The 25000-nt window shown below is 42.9% G+C and overlaps 1 protein-coding gene across 1 annotated transcript in view; it reads left to right on the top strand.

Moving 5' to 3' along the window:
• The window catches only part of FAM114A1 (family with sequence similarity 114 member A1), a 1202629-nt gene that overhangs the window by 487115 nt on the left and 690514 nt on the right, over positions 1-25000 (top strand). Inside the window, exon 5 of the mRNA XM_044062942.1 lies at positions 16921-17024. Coding sequence (XP_043918877.1) covers positions 16921-17024 — 104 coding nt within the window. The remainder of the gene's footprint in view (positions 1-16920; positions 17025-25000) is intronic.

Genomic DNA, 25000 nt, shown 5'->3' with positions numbered 1-25000 from the left:
TATATATATATATATATATATATATATATATATATGGGTTCCATACACTAGATCGAATTTTCACTAATTCAAAATAGTGCATGGAATGCTCACTGCAGCGAAAGTTCTCTTAATCGAAAGTGCACTTACGCGAAGTTCAGTGCAATGAACGGGTGTTGTACTGAACTTCCGTGCAGTACTCACGGACCTTAGGGTTAGGGCACGGGTCATAGTAAGAGGATAGCCCATAGGGCTATCTCCTTACCATGACCCATGCCCTAACCCTAAGGTCCGTGACTATCGCACCATAGTGGAGGACATAACTTGTTTTTTATGTCCTCCACTGTGCTGCGGTGTTTTCGGTGAAGTGCACTTATGCAAAAGTTCACTTTCGTTAAAGTGAACTTGCACAGAAGTGAGGCTTCCTATTACAAATACAAAGTAGTGAACTTTCATTCTTGTAATAGGAATCCATATATATATATATATATATATATATATATATATATATATATATATATATACACACACACATACATACATATACACACACACACACGCACACACACATACACACACATACACACACACACACACACACACACACACACACACACACACACACACACACACACACACACACACACTCACGATATCCTTATATCCTTCTATTCTTGTGTTGCAGAATTCCTGACATGAGGGAGTTGCCTGCCAAAGCGACGACCAGACGTCGGCCAGTATACCAAAGTCTTTTACTACCTAAGGTGCACCGTAGGTCTGATGTGGGCCATCAGCAGACATTGGCCATAAAAGAGACGCACTCGCGCACCACCCTCAGAACTTTTTTGCCATCAGTCGATTTGCCAGTCCCAGATGTCATTCTGCTGTCAGAATTACGAATTTTTAAGATAAGTACCCCATTGGGGAAACCTTTTTTGAACTTTTGCTACCGTTTTCTTTACTGAAGTTCATGTCATCCAGAAAAGGCAAGTGTGACTGTGGATGACAGATTCCACATAAAGATAGTCATGCGCAGTGCATTTTTTGCCTCGGCCCTCAGCATGACCACAAAACCTTTTCCATTTGCCAGTACTTTCTACCAAAGATCCTCCAGTCTATTATCATCCCTCACGATCTACCTAGAAAATCAATGCCTCAAGCTTCTAATGAAGAGTGTAATGGAGTTCCCTCCAGACCCAACAACCAAGCCTCCAAAATGAAAGGCCAAAAAACATAAGCCCGAAACAGAAGCTGCGACTCTCGAGTTGGATGTATATCACAAAGCATATGAGAGCTCGGAGACATATACTGACCGGGATCTGGACCCACAGGCCGAGCCTGCTTCACAGGCCATCTTGTCTCTGGGCATTTGCATGTCCAGAGAGGCTTCTAAGACATCGGCCCCCGACGTCCGGGGAACTGAGGCTTATTGTGTTAGAGGGCCCTAGGGGAGTAACCCAAATAATTGTTAGGGAGGATGTCAACTCAGACTTTGTGGAATGTAGGCCTACGTCTGCTTCTGCTTCTTTGTACCGCATAGATACTGGCTGAAATTCTAACAAGGCCTCTTTAAGGCCTTTATGGTGCTTTGGCCTCTGTCTGGTTATCTTGCTTCCCCTCCAGCCTGGCCTGCTTCTCCTCGAAAGAGATCTAGACTTCATCCTACCTCTTTTGAAGATTCCCCTTCTGAGTAGGAGGATTTGGATTATTCCTACCAAATCCTTTCCTCATTGGATTATGCCTCTCCAGCAGAGGATTCCAGTGGGACAAATTCCCCCATGGAGGAGACTTCTTTTGGGGAGACTATTTCCAAAATGCGTGACCACTTCAAATGGGACACTACAGAGATGTCTGAGGTCCAGAAGCATTACTATGAATCCTTCAGGTACACACACCAAATCCTTCAGCCACTCCTCCTGTAATTCTTACCTTTTTGGATGCTTTTTCATCCACTTTTACCCACACAGACTCCCAGCTGCCAGCTCCGAAAAAGCCAGACGGGTGCTACAAAGTACCCAAGGACTGCCAATTTCTTTTAAAGGCCCTGCTGCAGATCCTTCTGTAATTTCTGTTGCCTCTGTTAAGTCCTCCAGGTCACTTCCTTCTTCCTCCCTGCTGCCCTCAGATAAGGATAGCAGATAGCTGGAGAGGCTGGGGAAGAAGATGTATACCTCACCTACGTTAGCCTTCAGAGCATTAAACTTTCAGACACACATGACCAAGTACAACTTGGAACCCCTTTCCCAAATTTCCGAACTGGTTTCAGACATGCCTGATTTTGAAAGTAAGACCTTAGCATCCTCCTTGCCTCCTCTTCTCAGGTAGCCAGACATTCTGTCAAGTGCACCTATGCTGCAGTAGAAGCCTCCTCTAGACCTGCCGCTTCCTCTTCTGCCCTCAGAGGATTTGCCTGGCTTAGGCTTCAGCCTCTACCTGAGGACATCAAGGCAAAACTGATGGATGCCCCCTTGGACAATACCACCCTTTATGGGAAACTTTCAGTAGAGAAATTTAAATCTCTGTGGGAAGAAAGCAAAGAACTTAAGGACCTTAAGCACATTCTGTCATCCCCATACCTAAATTTCATAGAAATTACCCTACAAAACAAATGTTCATATGCAGACAATCCAGAGCTACACAGTCTAGACCTCAAAAAAGGCTTAAGACCCAACAGTTTTCTTCTTCCTTAGCCTCTGCTTCCCATATAACCAAACAGCCCTTTCCTGATCAGACAGGCTCCTCTTCATGACTCTTGCAACAACCAAATCCCCCTTTCCTAGTGTCTTTCCCTCCCTTTCTGGGAACACATCACTAAAGACTCCTGGGTGCTAAGCATCATCAAGAGGGAGGTACCTCTTGATTTGGCACAAGGAGCCAACCTTCAAGGGAATTTCCCTACCACCAAAATACCCCCCCCCTTTTCTCCTCCAGTCCTACAAGAATTTACAAACACTATTTTCCCTTATCCTGCTGCAGGCATTTCTTGCCTCCATAGCTATCAAGGATGCCTACCTCCATATTCCCATCCACCCCAGGTACAGGAGATTCCTACGATTTTCTGTGGGATCCTCACACTATCAGTTCTCGGCTTTGCGTTTTGGACTCTCCATATCTCCAAAAGTCTACACAGAATATCTAACTCCAGTAGTAGCCTTTTGCAGGCTCCAAGGGATCTTAATTTACCCATACCTGGATGACCTCTTAATCCATGTCACTTCTCAAGCAGAATTGAGCAAATCCTTCCATATGGCAATTGCATTCTTCAATGCCTGAGATTTACCATCAACTTCAAGAAATCATCCGTGGACCAGCCCAAGATCTCATATTGCTGGGCTGCAGGTTCCAAACCCTGAGCATGATAGTTTCCCTCCCACCTTCCAAGGCACAGGAGATTTGCAGAGACACTCCAACTAAAGCAGATTTCTGTCAGACAATTCCTCAAAATATTGGGGCTGATGGCATCCACCTTTCCAGTTCTGCCTCTAGCAAGGCTTCACATGAGGAAACTCCAATAGTTCCTCAAATCAGTATGGTCTCAACATGCTGTGACCCTCTAGAACACCTAATTCCTCTACTCCCATGTCTCAAGAAGGAGCTCCAGTGGTGGATCTCACAGCTGTCTTTAAATACAGGTATCTCCATTCTCCCTCTGCTGCCAACTCAGGTCCTATTCACAGATGCACCGGACAAGGTTTGGGGCAACCTTAGACCTCCACATGACTCAAGGACAGTGGTATCCATTCCATAGGAAAGCCACATAAATGTGAGTGAAATGAGGGCATTAATTTTTGCCCTCAAAACCTTCAAGTCACTTATCAATCTAGGGAGGTTAAGTGTACACATAGACAATATAACAGTCTAAACAAGCAGGGGAGTACCAGATCCTATCTCCTGTGCAGACTAGCCATGTAGGTCTGGGATCTAGCTCACCTCCTCGATGTATCCCTCCAGGCGGTGTACATCCTTTCCAGCCAGAGTACTTTGAGGGACACCCTGAGTAGATCCAGAACACAAGCTCACGAATGGATGCTTCACAGGTATGTGTTTCTGGATATTGTCCACCAGTGGGGTATTCCAGAGACAGACTTCTTTGCCTCCCCCATGAACAAACAGCTCCCTCAGTTTTGTGGCAGAGAATACCATTCTCAGGCATGGGGAGTGGATGCCCTTTCAACCTCCTGGAAGGTGAAATTCCTATAAGCATTCCTTCCCCTTCCACTCATTCTGAAAGTCCTGTTGAAAATCCAACAGGACAAGCCAGAAATCTTGCTTATGACTCCCTATTGGCCAAGGCAGCATTGGTTCCCCCTTCTCTTCCACCTAGCCAAGGCCATTCACCACAAATTACCCCACACAGTAGATCTACTAACACAGAACAAGGGCTCACTCCTCCACCCACATTTGGAAACCCTTCAACTGACCCTGTGGGTGATAGAGCTCGGTTTCATTCAGACACCTTTACTCTGAGCACGTGCTTCAGGTCGTGCAGGAGGCCAGGAAACCTACTACAAGCAAATCTTATCTCTCCAAATTGAAGAGGTTCTCTATCTATGGTCCTGTCCTGTCTGTGTGAATTGCTTAATGCAGGATTAGCATACTCTTCCATTAAAGCCCATTTCTCAGCTCTCTCTCCCTGTCTGCCACTAACTCCTCCCTTAGCTTCTAGATTCGAAGGTAAACAATTCCTCAAAGGCATCCTTCATATCAGATCCCCCAGGTGACCTGTGGCTCCATCCTGGGACCTAAAGTCATGCTTGAGAAGTTTACTTGAGCACTCTTTGAACCTGCTTCTTCAAGTTCACTCAAGCACTGCACTTGGAAAACAGTTCACCTGGTGACCATTACCTCTGCCAGGTGGGTCTCAGAGTTACAAGCCCTTATGGTGTCCCCCCCCTTCTTGTCTTTCTACAAAGACAGGGTCTTTTGGCAGACCAATCCATCCTTTCTGCCAAGGGTTGTCAGTGAATTGTCCAAGACCGGGCAGTTCACCTACCTACTCCCCCCCCCCCCAGACCAGTAGTGAGAGGATCCTGCACAGCCTTGATGTACACGACAGCTCAGGTTCTACTTACGTAAGACTAAACCCTTAAGGAAAACAGACAAATTATTTGAATTTTCCATCCCAGGGCTCTGGGGTGTCCCTGTGGCCAAACTGACCACCTCCAATTGGATATTCGAATCTTCTGCCTTTTGCTTCACTCACCATGGTAAGGTTCTTAATGGCTCACTCAAAGTTCACTCTACCAGGGCAGTATCGTCCTTGGGGGGGGGGGCCTTCCTCAGGGGCTTAGATACCAACTCTATACTAGAAGCTGCTACTTGGACAGAGAAGAAAAGGACATCTATTATTATGGTAAGTTCTTACACAACTAATAATTCATTGGAGATTATTAGGCTAATGTCTCAAGAGCCCATACACTCTAGCCAGTTTTACCCAGATTTTGCCTAATCTTCTATCCCTAGAGGAAAGATAAAAGGGTCAGCAAGCGGGGTTTTGACAATGTTTACAGACTGTCCATAAGGGACATGGGTGCCACTCCAGGAGTGAATCTGTGATTTCCCATCCATTGGTCCAGATTGCGCTTGAAGATGCTCAGGGAAGGGCACTGCTTCACGTGAATCAGAAGCTTATTCTAGAGGAAGGGCAAGCTGTTCATGTCAGAGATCAGGTTTAGATCTTTGGAGCACGTAACCCTCATGCAGTTAGATTAGCGCATATGCAACATTCTCATCTGGGCTGGGTTAGAAACTGCCTTGTATATCAGGCATAGATCATGCCTCAGTAATCGATAGAAAACTGAATACGTTGATAGGGCTTTTAATCGGTCTGCACATGACATATTGATCATACCCTGTATTTTTTGGTGAGAAATCTTGGAGGAAGCTCCCACTGTTTTAGGTGCCTGACAGTGTACATGCCAAAGGGTGCATTGTATTCGATTATTGGTCTGATGAGGGCTGAGTATAGTGGTACTATGACATCTTTAGATCTGAATGCCATGCTGTTACTTATAAGCTGAGCCATGTAGAAGGATTTCCTCATCACAATGGGTACAAGGTGGTCAAAGTTCAGATTATTATCTGAGTACCCAAATCTGTCACCACTGGGTCCACTCTTGGGGGGGGGGGTGCTGTCAATGTTGTAATTTGCAGGGGTATTTAATTTCCCAAAGGGTATTATTATGCACTTCCTTGCATTTAGTTTGAAGTCATGGCTTTGACACTAATCATTAGTTTGCATCAGTCCTTTCTGTAGGATATGAACATTGTTTATGGAGTCGGTGTTTGCCCCCAAATTGCAGCCGTCAACAAACTTGGTCAGCCAGAGGACATCTTCATTTGCCTTGACGTATGAGAAGTATATCTTAAACATGATACTGACCCCTGTGGTACTCCATTCGTGACTGGCCTCTTGCTGGATGTGGATTCCCCACTGTAATAACATGTCAGATTTGTGAGCCATTTGACTGTCCATCTGGTGATTTAGAGGTTTATGCCCAATTTTGTGAGTTTATCTGTAATACCAAAGTAGGATATTGTCAAATGCCTTGGCAAAATCAAGATAGGTGGTATGCACTGAATTACCCTCATCTATGGCCTTGGTGACCTTCTCAGAGAAGTCCACCAAATTGTGCAGGCAGGACTTGCCCTTGACAAAGATGAAATGGGTCAGATCTAGAATCTGGAGATTTCCTATGTCATTGTTGATTAGATACATGATTATTCTTTTTATAGCCTTGCATATGAAGACTTAAGAGACAGTAGTTTTCTGGGTCCCTTGATAGTCCCCCCTTGTGCAGAGGGCTGACTTTTGCTGTCCTCCACTCTACTGGGACAAAGCCTGTCAAGAGGCTGTGGTTAAATAGAGATCTGAGGTGGTCTGCTAGGTTATGTTTCAAGCTATTTAATAGGTACCCTGGTATTCTGTCAGGGCCTACTGATGTCATGTTTCTAGGTCTGGAGAGTGCAATAATGATCTGTTGTTTAGTGATCACAGGCAAAGGAATGGTAGGGGATAATTTATGGAGAGTGACTGGAGGTGATGAGGGGTTGAAATTTGAGATGGCTTTATTGTCCAGCAGGTTTTCTATTTCTTCTGGCTGAATATAGATAGTGCCATCTACAGCCAACTCTGCACATTGTTGAGTGTTTCCCTTAAGATTTCTGACATAACTGAAGCATGCTTTGTGGTTATCCTTTGCTTTGGAGGCTATTTTAGTCTTGTATTTAACTTTTGAAGTCTTGACTATTTCCTTGATTTCCCTGTTGAGACTAATGAGGGATTTTTTCCTCTGGTGTACATTCTCTTACTTGTAGATAGGAATTTCTTCCTTCTGTTGTATAGTCTAATTAAGTTTAGTTCGGTCAGTTACTGCCATTTTGCGTAGTTGTTTAAGTGGCTGTACAGCGTATTTGTGTATACTTCTGAATAGGCCTTTGTGTTTTGGGAGTTAGGTAGAGCTTTAAAATTACCTATACTATCACTTAATAGAAGGTAATTTGGCTTGAAAAATTCTTTATGGTTTTAGGGTTTGATGGAGTCAGATTTATGACCTGAACTTGCCAATGAGGAAATTACGCTGGGGATGGTGTGAGATGTGGGCTGCAGTGCTCCCCTATGTTTGTGAGTACTGTGTCATGGCTATTCCAGTCCCTAGTGGGAGTGCAGACAAACTGCCCCAGAGCATTTGCATTGACAAAGTCTACAAATCTCTGAGCCTGCATATTAGTGGTTGTGTATGATTCCCAGTTTATGGAGGGGTAGTTAAAATTGCCAGTGGGTGGTGTGTTGGGCTGTGATTCTAGTAACTTGTGGTTGTCCTGGTTTATAGTTTGGGACCAGTAGATAGCAATGATAGAGAATTTTGCCTGTGGTTAGCTGGACATGGAATAGCTCAAGCGAGTCATCCTGCTTGACCAGTCTTGAGGTATGATTGTTTTTTATATAAATGGAAACACCTCTTACTTTCTTTATTTCCTTTTTTGGATGGCAGTCTGAATGTGTGATAGGCTTTGTAGCCTTGCACTGAGGGGGTTCTTTCCGCAGCCTTAAACCATGTCTCTGTAACTGCACAGATATCAGTACCCTCCAGGAGAGCTTACAGGGAGTGCAGTTTCTTGTTAAGACTCCTAGCATTGAGCAAGTAGTACCTTCAGTTTGGCATTAGAAGAATTTATTATGTTGGTAGGTCTGTTGGTTTGGCACTGCCTAAAATAATGCTCTATGGGGTGGCTGATGCCTTGGCCAGTATTTGAAAGCCTAGCAATGACAGGTACAGACCTTCTTTGGCAAAGCGGCATGGTCTATAGATTATGTCATCCCAGCAGACAAATACTGGATTCCCTTGGAATGACACCAGTAGCAAAGCCAGTTATTGAAGTCAGTTGTTTTCTGTTTGTATTGTAGTATCACTTTTGGTGAGGGTAGAATGCCTCTCTGTCCGAGGCTCATACCAGCATGTGACACGCATTCAGAGAGGTCCATCATGTCTCTCTTCATATAGTCCAGGCAAGTACGTCTTAGGTCATTCACAGACATGAACTATGACTGAGTCATACTGATACTTGTGGCTGAGTGACCTGATTAACTGCACAATCTGGTAAATCCTGGCCCTGTACAGACAAGTTACTGTAACCCTCTCTTTACCCAACCTGGTGAGTGGGTTGTCTGTGTTTCTCATGCTGGAGTCTCCTTTGACCAAGATGTTTGAATGTGTGGTGTTGCGCCATAGGGGCTTGATTATGGAGGCACTGTGATTTTTTTTCTTTTTTTTTTTTTTATGTTTGGTGTTAACTTGGTTTTGTTTGCATGTGGTCTCTGATGGCAGCATATGGGAGGTCTCTTAGGTTTTGATAAGTTACTTATGCGTACCTCTGTATATGTGGGTTTATGTGTTGAGACCTTATTTAGTGAGGGAAATGATGTGCATGTGCTGACAACCCGTTTGTTATTTGATTTGTCAGTATGTGAGAGCCGTGTCTCAATTTTCATAGTGTAACTGTGTCTCACATACTGTGTTTGTTTCAGGATTAAGTGGCTGTCAGTGTACAGGAGACAATTACTACATTGCCTCAGGCTATGCACAGAGATAGCAGAAAAGTGCCTATCCATGGTTTCAGTTTTTTTTACTATGGGTTTAACCAGGGAGAAGAGTGGGTAGACAAAGACTAGGAATATTTGAAGAGAATACGGTGCACATACTTAAAGTAGAGAGAGTTGTAATTTAGTGGTGCAGTAAAACGCCTTGCTTGTAACTGTGATGACCCCGCCCTGGCCAAGCAATGAAGGAGCCTCAATCCTCACCACTAACACCAGGGAGGTCGTCTCCTAGAAGAGGAAAGGATAACTAATACACACAGTAAAGTACAATTTCCCTTAAGTGCACACAGAGATCACAGTCAGTCTGGGGCTGGCTGCTCCCTTGCTCACCAGGTCCCCAATAAGACTCCCCACTGACACCACTATAGGGTCCAGGTCTCAGCCTAACTGGGCAAGCTAAAACATCCAGTACCCTCTCTGTCTAACCAGTGCTTCGTGTCCCTGCCAAGTAGCTGACACAACACACACACACTTTGAGATAAGTATTTACACAACTTCACACTCTCCTGGGAAAGGCTGACACAGATTCTCCAACTGTGCCCCTTTACCCAGACTATACGGCAGTAATTACTGCCACCACCCATTTAATAATGTCAGCTACTAAAAGGCCCTTAAAATGGTGTCCAATTATTACTGTGCAATATTAATATCCAATGGTAATGTTACTATACAGCCTAAGGCTTATTAGAAGGGCTTTGACAGTAAACTATATAAATATATAATGTACTCTAAAGCATACTTCATCTCTACACAAACCAGCCACAGGTAGAAGGTTTTAAAAATATTTAATAATAATTAATTAAAACACAAGACAAATCTACTACACCACAGAGATATCTAAGAGTTCACAGATTACACAGAAACTTAAAATAATATCATAGGACATATCTGATTACATAGAAAAATACTTAATCTAACTTTCTAATCTTTAGCTAATCTTAGAGAAAACACAGTGCTACAATCCTACTTAAATACATAAAGAGCATAGGCAGTGCTGGTAAGTTAGATGTCCAGATCAAAATGCTTCAGGTCTCTTGTGAGAAATAGAATTTAGACATTACTAATAAACATGTCTCTAAGGCCCTCCCAAAATTACATCATTTTTGACACTTAGGTTTTCCCAGTATTTGTATTGCATCATCTTAACACCTGGTCTGAGTTCTCAGGCCACAAACTGCATTATTTAGCAATCTTAACACCTGCACAGAAACTTACAACAATAGAAAACATTTCACATGTATATACTAACAGAAACTAAAGCAATAAATCACATTCCATATCTAAATTCTAGTCATAAACTTTAGCCTAAAACAATGGGCATGAAATCTTCATCCAGCCACCCTCAGGCCGAATTCTAACATGAAAGGATACAAAGTGGATTGCAATGTTGTCACATATTTTGCAGTTCCACATTTCACAGTGTTTTCATACATTTAAAAACACAAGCCTGTATTTTACATTTACTTATACAGTTGATAGAATTATATCAGCACAAGAAGCTGTTAGTAATTGGTTGTTTGGGATCATTCCTAGCTCTTTTGTAGTTCACTGCTTAAAATCCGACTCTGGGCGTTTTTTTCTGGCTATACTGCTCAGACAAGCTCCACGTGGGTTTACAGAGTGGTCCTAGCAGCAAGGAACTCGAAAAAGCGACTACTTTCTGGATTTAAGTATCTTTGCTTTTTTTTCACTGAAAATAGCTTCTGCTGCTTACTTTAAACTAGCCTGAACTGTTTTTTTACTGATTACTGCATTTATTTTAAAAATTGCACTTAAAGTTACATTTAGTCGAAAGTTTGCTTGTTTGTTTGTTTAATTGAACTGTGGAGGCTGCCCACTAAAGTGTGCTAGCCTGTGTAACTAATTTATCACTGTCTCTGCATTTTCTGTGTATTTCTACAAAAAAAACAAAAAAATAATCCTTGTTTTCCCGCCTTTTTCGACTAGTTTAGAGCAGTATACAGGCATTGCTGTATTCTGGGCTGTGGTGTAGTTCCTGTGTTGTCCATTACCTTACTTGAATAAAAGGAAGTTTCTTTGCTCACCAGTGGGAGTGGGGAGCCTTGAGCAGCCTACCTATCCTTGGGGGAAGTGACCTCAGCACAAGAAGCTGTTAGTAATTGGTTGTTTGGGACCATTCCTAGCTCTTTTGTAGTTCACTGCTTAAAATCCGCCTCTGGGCGTTTTTTTCTGGCTATACTGCTCAGACAAGCTCCACATGGGTTTACAGAGTGGTCCTAGCAGCAAGGAACTCGAAAAAGCGACTACTTTCTGGATTTAAGTATCTTTGCTTTTTTTTCACTGAAAATAGCTTCTGCTGCTTACTTTAAACTAGCCTGAACTGTTTTTTTACTGATTACTGCATTTATTTTAAAAATTGCACTTAAAGTTACATTTAGTCGAATTTAATCGAAAGTTTGCTTGTTTGTTTGTTTAATTGAACTGTGGAGGCTGCCCACTAAAGTGTGCTAGCCTGTGTAACTAATTTATCACTGTCTGCATTTTCTGTGTATTTCTGCAAAAAAAACAAAAAAATAATCCTTGTTTTCCCGCCTTTTTCGACTAGTTTAGACCAGTATACAGGCATTGCTGTATTCTGGGCTGTGGTGTAGTTCCTGTGTTGTCCATTACCTTACTTGGATAAAAGGAAGTTTCTTTGCTCACCAGTGGGAGTGGGGAGCCTTGAGCAGCCTACCTATCCTTGGGGGAAGTGACCTCAGCACAAGAAGCTGTTAGTAATTGGTTGTTTGGGACCATTCCTAGCTCTTTTGTAGTTCACTGCTTAAAATCCGCATTTGCCCGGCTGTCGTGCGCATAGCGCAGCGCCAGTTAAACAAGGTTAAACTTTTTCTGGCTCCGCCAAGTCTGCTGTTCAATTTTTCCCTTAGAACTGTTCTACTTGCAATCTAAACAGCCTATACTCTATCTGAAAAGCTCAGCACTTGCTCCTAAAGCATTTTGTATACAGGTAAAGCACTCTTAAACAAACGAAAAGTACTTCATTCACCTAAATTCTGTTGAGTACCCATTTCCCTATAGGTCTTTTCTGACTCAGTTACACAGCAATCTTTTTCACTATTTCTAGCATGTCGAAGGGTCAGTTGCTAGCGTCCTCTCCTGTTCAGCTGGTGAATCTGGGAATCTTGAGGCAATGTTACAATTGCCTCATGTACACAGACAACCCTCTCCTCCCCCCAACAAATACAAATATATGCGAGAGATGCAACTATATAGCCAAACTGGAGGCTGAGCTCTCTCAATTCAGTACTGGCAAGACCAGTCAGGAGGAGAAGGTAACCACGCACACCACAAACCCAGTCTCACATAGAACTATCACAACTGCAAACCAAACACATAAACACACAAAAACATACTCGGAGGCACTGATTAAAAATCTACCAAAACAACAGAGGCCTCCAAAGCAGACACAGAAGCAACCACCACCTCAAGACATAGCAAATGCAACACACAGTTCACAAAGTCAGTGTGCTAAACAGTCACAGCCCTTAAGGCCAAACAACATGCCAGACACACTTGTAATAGGTGACTCCATAGTCAGACACACTGACGTCCCGCTCACCAGACTGAACAAGGAGAGGGTCACAGTAAGCTGCCTGTCGGGAGCTAGAATCCGCCACATAACACAAGCACTCGGGTCACTCCACAGCAAGTACAAATATGACTCAGTCATTGTACATGCAGGTGTAAACGACCTGAGACGTACCTCCCTGGACTACATGAAAAGAGACATAGAGGAGCTCTCTGATTATGTAGCCCAGGCCGGTATGACCCTGACCCTGAGCAGCATCTTACCCTCACCAAGAATGATGCCACAGTACAAAGACAAAATGATCAGTTTTAACAATTGGCTTAATTACTGGTGTCATTCTAAGGGGATCCAGTGTCTGTCTGCTTGGGATGACATGCTTGACAAGCCACGCTGCTTCGCAAGGGATGGTTTGCACCCGTCACCCCTGGGCTTCCGGATATTGGCCAAGGCTCTTGCCACCCCCATAGTGCCTTTTTTAGGCAAGGCTCAAATGACAAACCTACCTCCCTAGAAAGCACAAGTGGAAAAAAACTAAGGGTAATGCTGCTCAATGCCAGAAGTCTAAACCTCAAGATGCACGCCCTCAAAGCCCTTCTCAGTATGGAGAACATTGATGTCTGTGCAGTGACTGAAACCTGGTTCAAGGCTCCTGAGAGTACCCCAGCACTATCAGGTTTTACCTCATATCATGCTTTCCGGCCCCAAAACTTGGACAGAACCACAAAAGGAGGGGGAGTATCCATTTTCATCAAAGATACCCACACCTCCAGGTTAGTGGCAACATCTAAGCATCGGAGACTATCCAGGTGCAACTAACCATAGGCAAAACTGCCTTACAGTTTGTAGCATGCTACAGACCACCCTCTCAAACTCAGGAACCCCACACAGCCTTCCTGAAGATACTGGAGAATATGAATGTCTCTCCAAATACCATCATTTTGGGAGACTTCAACTACCCAAACATAGACTGGGAACATTACTCAAGCCCCAACACTCTAGCCCAAAGGTTCTTAGAATTCATAAACTCAAATGCAATGGAACAACTAGTCACCATTCCCACAAGAGGAGACAATATATAGACCTGATCATCACAAACATGGGGACAAAATGCTCCACACCGGAAGTACATCCCTCTTTGGTAAGATCAGACCATAAATTAATCTCACTGGAAATCCACATCCCGCCCCCACCCCCTGCACAAAAGATCACAGTGAAGAACTTCTCAAAAGCAAACTTCACACTTCTTAAGACTGAAGTGGTATCTTTCAAGGCCCCTGGGCCAGTGGAAACCACAACCCACACTGCTGAATCCCTTGCAAATGCCTTCTATGGGCACCTTCAAGAATGCATGGATCATGCAATCCCAAATAAAACCAAGACCCATTCCCCAAAGGCAGGCGACCGGTCTGGTGGACCCCAGCCATAAACAAACTTTACAACAGAAGGAGGAAGCTACTACATGACAGAGCAAAATCCCTAAAAGGAAAGGCATCTCTGATCAGTACTAGCAAAAACTACGATCACTCATAAAATCATCCAAGGCCAACTTTGAGAGAAAAATCGCAAATGACACAAAAGACAATCACAAGGCCTTCTTTAGCTATGTTAGAAACCTGGGTGGAAACTCCCAGATATGCTCAGAGTTAGTCCAAAATGACACAAAATACACTGAACCCACTGACATTGCCAACATTCTGGCAGACAGGTTCAGTGCAAATTTCTCCTCCCCTCCCCAAAAGGAGAAATAACTATCCCAGCAGAGTGTAGCCTCCCTAACATCTCAGATGCCCAGGTGAGAGCTGCCCTCTCTAAAGCTAAAACACAGCATCAATGGGACCGGATGGTGTCCCAGGCTGTGTGCTACATGAACTCCAAGAGGAACTAAACCCACACATAAGGCTGCTGTTTAATCTTAGCCTTACCACAGGATACGTACCCAAAGAGTGGCGTACGGCAACAGTGGTCCCACTTCACAAAGGCGGTGCTTCTACGGACCCTGGAAATTACCGCCCCATAAGCCTGACGAGCCTGGTCTGCAAAGCTATGGAGAGGATCATTATGGAACTCATAAACAAAGACATTGGGGACCTACAGACATTGGATCCTACCCAATTTGGCTTTGTCAAGGGCAGATCCTGCCTTCTGAACTTGGTCGACTTTTTTTTGAAACAGTCACTAAGGTCATTGATGAGGGTAAGGCAGTTCACACAGCCTACCTTGACCTTGCAAAAGCCTTTGACACAATACCCCACTCGGGCATCATAGACAAACTCACCAGCTTAAATGTAAACCCATATGTCACAAGATGGGTTGCAAACTGGCTCAAGGACAGAACCCACAGGGTCAGAGTTGCTGGAGCTATGTCAGACTCTAAGCCAGTCACAAGCGGTGTCCCACAGGGCTCAGTCCTGGGACCCCTCTTGTTCGGCATTTATTTTTCCGAGGTACAGGCAAACATAGGAGGATTGTGGCTGACAAAGTTCGCAGATGACTGCAAACTGGGCCATAATTGTTACTCCAGTGGACACAAACATCCTTCAGAGAGGCCTCATAGAAACGGATAATTGGTGCCAGAGCCATGGCCTTAAGCTAAACGCCAATAAATGTATAGTCATACCCTTTGGGAAAAACAAGGTACCAACAAATTACCACATAGGCGGTAATCCATTAAGTACGGAAGAGGTAATCAGGGACCTAGGGACCCAGGTTGACAGTAACCTCTCATTTGACACTCACATTGCCAAAGTGGTTAGGAAGACCTTCTATATTGCCCACCTTATCATGAAGGGTTTCACATCTAGATCAAGAGAGGTCATTGTGCCCCTGTACTCTTCCCTTATCAGGCCAATGATTGAGTACAATGCCCCATTTGGGATGTATCTCACCCGACACCTGCAGCAGTTGGAAAGACCCCAAAAGTTCCTCACCAAGAGGATAAAGGGTCTTAAACATATGTCATATGCTGCCCGACTGAAAAAACTCCAGCTCTATTCAGTCGCATACCACCTACTCAGAGGTGATCTGTGCCTGATGTACAAGGCTATGTCCAATCCTGAATTAATGGACATGCTCCACCTCAGAAAATTCAAATCCATCAGAGCCACGAGAACAAGTGACTTAAACCTCAACACAGAAATAAATAGAACGTGCTGGAGGGACAGATTCATAACCCAGAGGCTCCCTACACTCTGGAACAGAATCCCAGTCCATGTTAGGCAGAGCCCCTCACTGACTCTATTCAAGAGAAATCTCGACGAGTGGATGGGAGATCGTAGGTTTACCCCGGGGGTCATCTCTTTGTCACTACTAGACAGAGGCATAGTAAACTAAACCCTAAAAGGGCGTAGTATTCTCATCCTAAGGGGTGGTGTAAGCCACATACACTCTGGCTAGGCTTATAAATGCCCTAGGGCAGATAGCCTAGTACGAACCTATGAACCTATATATCAAATTCTATTTGACTAGGCTGGCAGCCTTCGCCCATCTCTCCCCAGTTGTCACAGTAACAAACACTTTACAGAAACAAGAAGTAAACAGCTATCATCACCAATTGTCATGCATATATATAGATATATATATATATATATATATATATATATATATATATATATATATATATATATGTTCATGATTGTGTAAGTAGAATAGTAAATGTAAGAAGAGAGGAGGCCTGTGCTAATTGAGCAAACTGCTTGATATCACACTTTGTCAAAACAGTAACATTTGTATTCTTTACTAAAAGAATGAAGTAGCTGTTTTTTGAGTGTACTTAATTCTTGTTGTTTCTGGATATTTTCTGGTAAGGAGTTCCATGTTGTGGGTGCTTTCAAAACATTTTATCTAAGAACATATGGACATGCCGGTCTCCAGCTCAGTACTTCCTGTTATTATTATGGGGAATGAAATATTATATTAATATATTAAATATTGACATATCAAATAATTTGCTGATATTGTTTTTGCTTGCCTCACCATTTTTGCAGAAAATGCTTTTGGTATCACCACAAATATTTGTAATACTTGTATTAAATTCAAATATACTGTAAGTACATACATACATACATACATACACACACACACACACACACACACACACACACACACACACACACACACACACACACACACACACACACACACACACACGCACGCACTCACAAATATTTATCTTTATTCACATGTTAATGTGCATGTTAAAGAAAGTGTTGGATTCCTCAATGTCCTTGTGACTCTCTTTTACCACCTGAACCTGCTAGCTTCTAACCAGTTACTAATTCTGTGCATTTTTCAGGTGAAACAGAGGAGAACCAGACTGCCTTGGAGTCTCCTGCAATTTCTCCTACCTCAGTCCCTCGTGGAATGTTTTCTACCATTACAAATGTTGTACAGAACACTGTAAGTGTAACTAGCCTTCCTTGAACCACTTGTAGCACATTACTGATATTTTCCTCATTTATGAATGGGCTAGAACCAGTTGCAGTCTCTTTCTTCCTGTTTTAGAATAGTTTCTTTATCCTTTTTTTGCAATCACTGAACCTTTGTCACACTTATCCTCCCTCCTCCACATTTGCTGATAGTCTAACGGTTCCCTGTTTTCAAGTAAGAATTATGAATGAAGAACTGTGTAAAGATATTGTTCTAGTGGGTAAAAATGAATCTGGAGTCAGGTGTGTCTTTTATTACTAGCTTTTGAAGATGCACCAGTGTTTATACTATACATCTTTTGTTTTAACTTTATACAATGTGCTGTGTGTATTTACTGCCCATTCTCATATTTGTAGGTCAGAATCCAGGTAGATAAGAAGTTTGCATCTTTTATAATCTGCTGCATTTTTCATAGGAATACAGTATGAATTGAATGGTTGCACCATTAAGTCATGCCTGTATGACTTAGATTCTCTGGCCCAGCATCACCACATCATACTTAACAGTGCAAAAGATATTTTAGGGAATTTGTCCACTGAATTCAACAGTTAATGTCCAGATCCGAGGGAACTGAGGCAAGATCACTGGCTCATATCCTTTTAAAGCAGTAAGTGATGTCAATTCGATCTTCAAAAGCACCATCCATCTACGTGCATTTGTAGTGATACACAGAAGAATTTGTACTCTAGAATATAGCTAGTGCTTGGTCATCTGCAGAAGTGCTTTTGTCTTGCTGCTTTTTCTATCTGTGCCTGCTAGACATTGGCCTCTTGAGTCCATTCATTCCCATGCCTCTTTGGAAATCCCTGGCTTGGATGCGCGAGCCAGATAGAGAGAACTGTCATCCAGAAAGCTGTGGAGGTGTTTTCTGCCCTTGCTCTCATCTGGTGATATGAACAAATGAGGGCATTTCTATATTAGGCCTTAACCCTACCCTGGTGCCTACCATTAGTGCTTGCATCAGCATGAGGCCTACTACATCCTTCCTAGTATGTGAGTGTTTCCACCCATATCTAAACCAAAAACATGCAAAGACAACCATGCAGTAAAGAAATATCTGTTTATTTAGTGCTTTCGACCAAAGTCTTCATCAGAATTAAAAAAAAAAAAACATCCTTTCCACCCACATTTAAATACCTATTTCATTTAGCAATATCTAATGAAAACCTTCATAAAAATTCAGGGAACATCTCAAAGTACACGTCATCCTGCAGAGATAACATTTATCAAAACATTTATAGAAAACATTTAATACATATAGTTTCATTTAAACCAGGCTTTTTTATAAGCCTGTAATCTTAATTACCATGAGGTTTCCCTTTTTAACACAGATTTCTTGTAATCAGCTCCACGCAAATTTTTAGGCACTGTTTCTGATACAGAAAAGACAATTTTTTTGTAAACATCACATGTTAAAGTATGCTTATAAAGTGCATTATTGCTGCCTTTACTTCTTATAAGATATAAATGTTCTTTAATTCTACTTCTTAATTTTCTCAGGGTCATGCCTATGTAAAATGAAGAACATTCTGTGCATATGGCAATGTAAATAAGCCTAAAGAATCATAGTTATAATGCCCTTTCACTTCCAATACACATTCACGACTGTGCAAAAATATACTATGACCCACAAAAATGTAGGTACACACAACAAAATCCACATGGAAACATCCCATTATTCTTTTTAGTTTGCACATTGCATGTTTGAGTGTTATCTGTCTCCAAATATTGTTTAATTGATTTAGCCTTTATTTAATGTAAACTGTGGTTCTTCCCCCACTATATTTGCAAAATCTTTATTACCTTGGAAAACCTTCCTGTTCTAACAAACAATACTTTTTATTTTCACATCATCTACCATTATTCTTAAACACAAAATATTAACAAATCTATTTTCATCCTGCAATTCCTACTTGTTTCTATGTTGAATTGGCATACCTCTCATTAAAATACGGGGAAATTGTTTTCAATTTAACTAAATATTTCCTTGGCTGTAGATGTTAACAATGGGAATCATATAATCTCTCAATAAACATACGTATAATATCTGGAATAGCAGACAAAAAAATCACTGCCCTTAGTAGTTAAAGTCGAGGCCCTGATCATCTGCCCTCTAGAAATGTTCTTTCTCATGTATTCGGATGAGCACTCTCATCTTCTTCTTCTTTCGGCTTTTCCTGGTTAGGGGTCGCCACAGCGGATCACTTGTCCACTGATGTTTGTTAGTAGAGTTTTTACAGTGTCGAGTTGCCAGCCCGGCGCCAAACCTATCACAGAAGGCACACATGCACACACTCACACCTAGGGCCAATTTAGAGTGTCCAATCCACCTACAGCATGTCTTTGGGATGTGGGAGGTAACCGGAGCACCCGGAGGAAACCCACGCAACCACAGGGAGGACATGCAAACTCCACACAGAAGGCACCCCAGCCGAGAATCGAACCGGAGAACCTCAATTGTTAGCACAACATTCTTTCCATATAGCTGTGAAGTTGTAAATTGTCAGTCCCACGTGAGTCTAATTTCCAAAAACCTGACACTTAAACCTACACCCCCTTTGGTGAAGATTAAAAATTCACTACTAGAGTTAATTTCTGAAAGCATGTTTTTGACTTGCTGAATCCCACCATTTACTAAAAAGAACAAGTCATCCACATATATTTTATATAGAACTACTTTTCCAAACCAAGAAAAATTTTTTAGTACTTGGGTCTCCCACCACCCCATGATTATGTGTGCAAAAGAAGGGGCCACAGTGGCCCCCATTGCCACAATTTTTTTCTGCCGATGAATCACTTCCTGAAATAAGAAAAAATTATTTTCTAACATTACTTCCATCAGTTCTCAGATGGTGCTTATGGTATCCGTGTGCTAATCAGGACTACCATCTCTGGCTTGATAAGCGGTGTCCACATGCCTGATTATGACAATAAATTACTATAACTTCATCACCTACCGGTATGTGGTGAAGCAGCAAACAAGATCACTTCCATTATAGGCACTAAACAGCCAATAATTGCAAAGTACCTTCCAAAGGTAAGGGAAAACAGCTCTTAAACTTTACAAGAAAGCACTAGGAAGCCTGAAACTGATTCAAGCACTCAGCTGTCCTTGTCAATAAGGAGAAATTAATCATAGGCACTAAACAACCTATAATTGCAGAGTACCTTGCAAAGGTAAGAGAAAACAGCTATTAAACTTTACCAAATCGCACCTAAACAGGCATGTCCAAGTTCAGCTTCTGGTGATTTCTCCTGTCCACCTGGTGAATCTGGGCATACTGGGGCACTGCGGCAACTGCCTCATGTACACAGACAATCTTCTCCTCCTACCACCCAACACTACAACCTGCGAGAGATGCACTTAGCCAAACTGGAAGCTAAGCTCTCTCCGGTCAAGATTGTGCTAGACAGTCAAGAGGAGAAGGTTAACACCTGCATTACACCTCAAGCAACTCATAGCCCTTCAAAACCCACACCATCAACACCCACACATAGCAACACTAAACCCACATATGCGGAGGCCCTTAACATTAACCTGCCCAAGCAACAAGGACCTTCGAAGCCGAAACGCAAACAAACACCAATCACAACCAAAGTGACACATAGCTCACAACACCAGTGTGCCACCCAACAACAGCCCCTAAGGCAAGACAATGTACCCAACACTTTAGTCATAGGTGACTCTATTGTCAGGCACACTGATGTCCCACTCACCAGGCTGAACAAGGAGAAAATTACAGTCAGCTGCCTGTCAGGTGCCAGGATCCGCCACATAACACATGCACTCAAGTCACTCCACAACAAGTACAAATACGACTCTGTCATTGTCCATGCTGGAGTGAATGACTTGAGACATACCTCCCTGGATTACGTGAAAAGAGACATGGAAGAGCTCTTGGATCGTGTGACCCAGGCAGGTATGACCCTAGACCTGAGTAGCATCCTGCCTTCGCCCAGAATGATACTGCAGTATAAGGACAAAATTATTGACTTCAACAATTGGCTAAGCTTCTGGTGTCATTCAAAGGGGATCCAGTATTTGTCTGCCTGGGAAGACATGATCGACAAACCACGATGCTTTGCCAGAGATAGTCTGCACCTGTCACCCCTGGGATTCAGGTTACTGGCTACTTGCCACCCCAATAGTGCCTTTTTTAGGCAAGGTTCAAAGGATAAAACCACCACTGTAACAGATACAAGCATGCAAAATCTGAAGGTAATGCTACTCAATGCTAGAAGTCTAAACCTCAAAATGCACTCTATCGAGGCACTCCTAAAAATGGAGAGCATCAATATCTGTGCAGTAACTGAGACCTGGTTCAAGGCTCCAGAGAGCACCCCTGCAATACCAGGCTACAATTCTTACCACACTTTTCGGCCACAAAACCAAGACCTAAACACTAAAGGTGGAGGAGTGTCCATATTCACCAAGGATATTCACACCTCCAGGCTAGTTGCCCAACACAATGCATCTGAAATTCTCCAGGTGCAACTAACACTAGGTAAGACTGCAATCCAAACTGTAGCTTGCTACAGATCCCCCACTATGCCCCAAGATTCTCACTACAACTTTCTAAACATACTGGAAAATATTAAGATACAACCAAACACCCTAATACTAGGTGATTTCAACTACCCTGCCATTAATTGGGAAAACTACTCGGGTACCAACTCCTTTTCCCAACAGTTCATGGAATTCATAAATTCCAATGCCCTGGATCAACTAATCCATTGTCCCACCAGGGGAGCCAATATCCTAGACCTGGTCATTACCAACATGGGAGACAGATGCTCCACACCAGTGGTCACCCCCTCATTGGTCTGGGGATCTGGAAGTTCGACTGCAGAATCCTACACTAAGGCACTGTACGAGCACATCCACTCGTGCATGAATCGTGCCATCCCAAATAGAACCAAGATGCTCTTCTTCAAAAAAAGGAAGCCAATCTGGTGGTCCCCTGCTATAAACAAACTATACAACAGAAGGAAGAAACTGTTGCAGAAAAGAGGAAAATCTCAGGATGCAAAAAACTCCCTCACCAGCCTCAGTAAGAAGCTGAGATCCCTCATAAAATCCTCAAAAGCTAGTTACGAAAATAAAATTGCCAAAGATTCCAAAGACAACCACAAGGCATTCTATAGTTATGTCAAGAATCTAAATGGCAATGCTCAGATCTGCTCTGAGCTACAACAGAATGGCATTAAATATACTGATCCCAAGGATATTGCCAATATCCTGGCAGATCGATTTAGTGCCAACTTCACCCCCCTCTCGCCCCCTAAAGGGCCCATCTCAATACCAAAAGATTGCCAAATTCCGATAGTCACGGCCACACAGGTAGAAACCGCACTCTCCAAAGCTAAGAATACAGCATCCATGGGACCAGATGACATCCCAGGCTGTGTACTACATGAACTACAAAATGAACTGGCACCCCACCTAAGTGTCATGTTTAATCATAGCCTCACCTCAGGCTTCGTGCCCACTGAGTGGCGCACAGCTACAGTTATCCCGCTCCACAAGGGAGGATCCACCTTGGATCCCGGGAACTACTGTCCCATCAGTCTGACAAGCCTGATCTGCAAGGACATGGAACGCATTATCATGGAACTTATAAACAAAGACATTGGCAACCTTCAAACACTGGACCCCACCCAGTTTGGGTTTGTGAAGGGCCGATCTTGTCTCCTGAATCTGATTGACTTCTTCGAATCAATCTCCAGAGCTGTGGACGAGGGTAAGGTGGTCCACACAGCTTATCTGGACCTTGCCAAGGCCTTCGACACCATCCCCCACTCTGGAATCATAGATAAACTTACTAAGCTGGGCATAAATCCCTACGTCACTCGATCGGTTGCCAACTGGCTTACTGACAGAGCCCAGACTGTAAAAGTAGCTGACTCCAAATCCAGCTCCAGACAACTGACAAGTGGAGTACCTCAGGGTTCAGTCCTGGGACCACTCTTGTTTGGCATCTACTTCTCTGAAGTACAGGCCAGCACTAAGGGACTCTGGCTAACAAAGTTTGCAGATGACTGCAAACTGGGAGCCATTATTGAATCCCCAAATGATGTGGATATTCTACAAAAAGGCCTTACAGAAACAGATGCCTGGTGCCAGAGCCACTGGCTCAAGCTTAATTGCCAAGAATTGTATAGTTATCCCCTTTGGAAAAAAACATGTACCCATGAATTACCACATAGGTGGCAGGACGCTAAACATCGAAAGTGTGATGAGAGACTTAGGGACACAGGTGGACAGTGGTCTCACTTTCGATAACCACATCGCCACAACAGTCAGGAAATCCTTCTATGTGGCACACCTCATCACTAAGGGCTTTTCATCCATAAAAAAGGAGGTCATTGTCCCACTGTACTCATCCCTCATTAGACCCATTATAGAGTATAATGCCCCATTTGGTATGTACCTCACAAGACATCTGCAACAGCTGGAAAGGCCACAGAAATACCTCACTAAAAGAATCACAGACCTAAAGCAGATGCCATATGCTGACCGTCTAAAAAAACTCCAGCTATACTCTGTGGCATGTCGTCTACTTAGAGGCGATCTCTGCTTAATGTACAAGGCCATGTCAAACCCTGAGCTGTTGGACATGCTCCACTTAAAGAAATCCCAATCCCTCAGAGTCACACGCTCCAGGGATCTAAACCTTGTCATCACAATGAACAAAACATGCTGGAGGGATAGGTTGCTGACCCAGAGACTCCCCATACTCTGGAATAGACTGCCCATACATGTCAAGAAGAGTGCCTCATTGGCCCTCTTCAAAAGGAACCTTGATGATTGGATGGGAGATAGGAAATTCACCCCGGGGATCATGTCAGTTGCCCTGCTAGACAGGGGCCCAGAGAAGTAAATATTGTGGGAAGAAATATCCAGGGAATTGGGAATTGTTATGGCTAGGCTTGCATAGGCCCTAGGGCCGATAGCCTAGTACCAACCTATGAACCTAATCTCTCCTCTTGAGGTAGACAAGCCGATGCTAACTTGTCATGCTTATCCTCCCACCTGGCTGTTCCAGATTCTGAGCTGCTTTTCAAACATGAGTGATTTAGGTGGTAGTCAGCACTTTATTTCTCTGTGCCGCAGAGCTGGCTTATCTGTAATGCTGTTTGGGAAGTATTATATTGACTTTGTTCCTCTAATTACTGGATTGCTTCTGTCTGTTTCCCTGACTTTTACTTCATACTCACCCGTGTCTGTGCTTTATTTATTTATTTTTTTATGAATTTTTTTTCAGTGGAATAATTATGTTTTAGTGATAACTTTCTTAGCTCCATAGCTTTACTGCCACATGCATTGTGCATAATTTGACCAGTTCTATTTTGTGTAATATTAATGCTCTTTTTTGGCTTTTATTTCAACTTTTAGATGCGTAGTATACACCAAGGCTTGGTTCATCAGGTTTATTCTCACCTTGTTTTGGTATGCCATGAGCCATAACCATCTTAATTTTGTAAGATATATGCAACTCTTGCTGCTTGATATGTCCTGAAGTATGTTACTACAATTATAATTTAAACCATTTATTAAGAAATGCATAAAGTTAAAGCAGCAGAAAAAAAATGTGGTATTACTTGTTGCCTCAGTAGTTATCCAGTACAGAAGCATCTCAGATTCTTCCCCAGAGCGTGCTTTTACCTCCTTATTTATCTTACTTTCTATTTGCTGTTGCTGTTGTCTGGTTTATTGCATTACTATTTTCTGTCTGCCTGAAATGATTGTAAAACTGCCATGTGTTTGCACTTTGTCTGAGCCTGAAGTGGGTCCAACTGGAAAGTGCTTGAGCCTGGTTAACAAATCTAAATAAATAAGTAAACAAATCAGGTTTAAGAAAGCAAGTTCCACACTGTTGTACCCAAGAAGAGAATATGGCAGAAAAGAACAGGCAGCTTAATGGGAGGACTATGCAGTATTTTAT

This window comes from Protopterus annectens, chromosome 2.part1 (assembly GCF_019279795.1).
Source record: "Protopterus annectens isolate FY-2018-M chromosome 2.part1, PAN1.0, whole genome shotgun sequence".
Taxonomy (NCBI): domain Eukaryota; kingdom Metazoa; phylum Chordata; order Ceratodontiformes; family Protopteridae; genus Protopterus; species Protopterus annectens.
The sequence above is the reverse complement of the archived record's forward strand: the minus strand, read 5'-3'. Positions and strand labels throughout refer to the sequence as shown.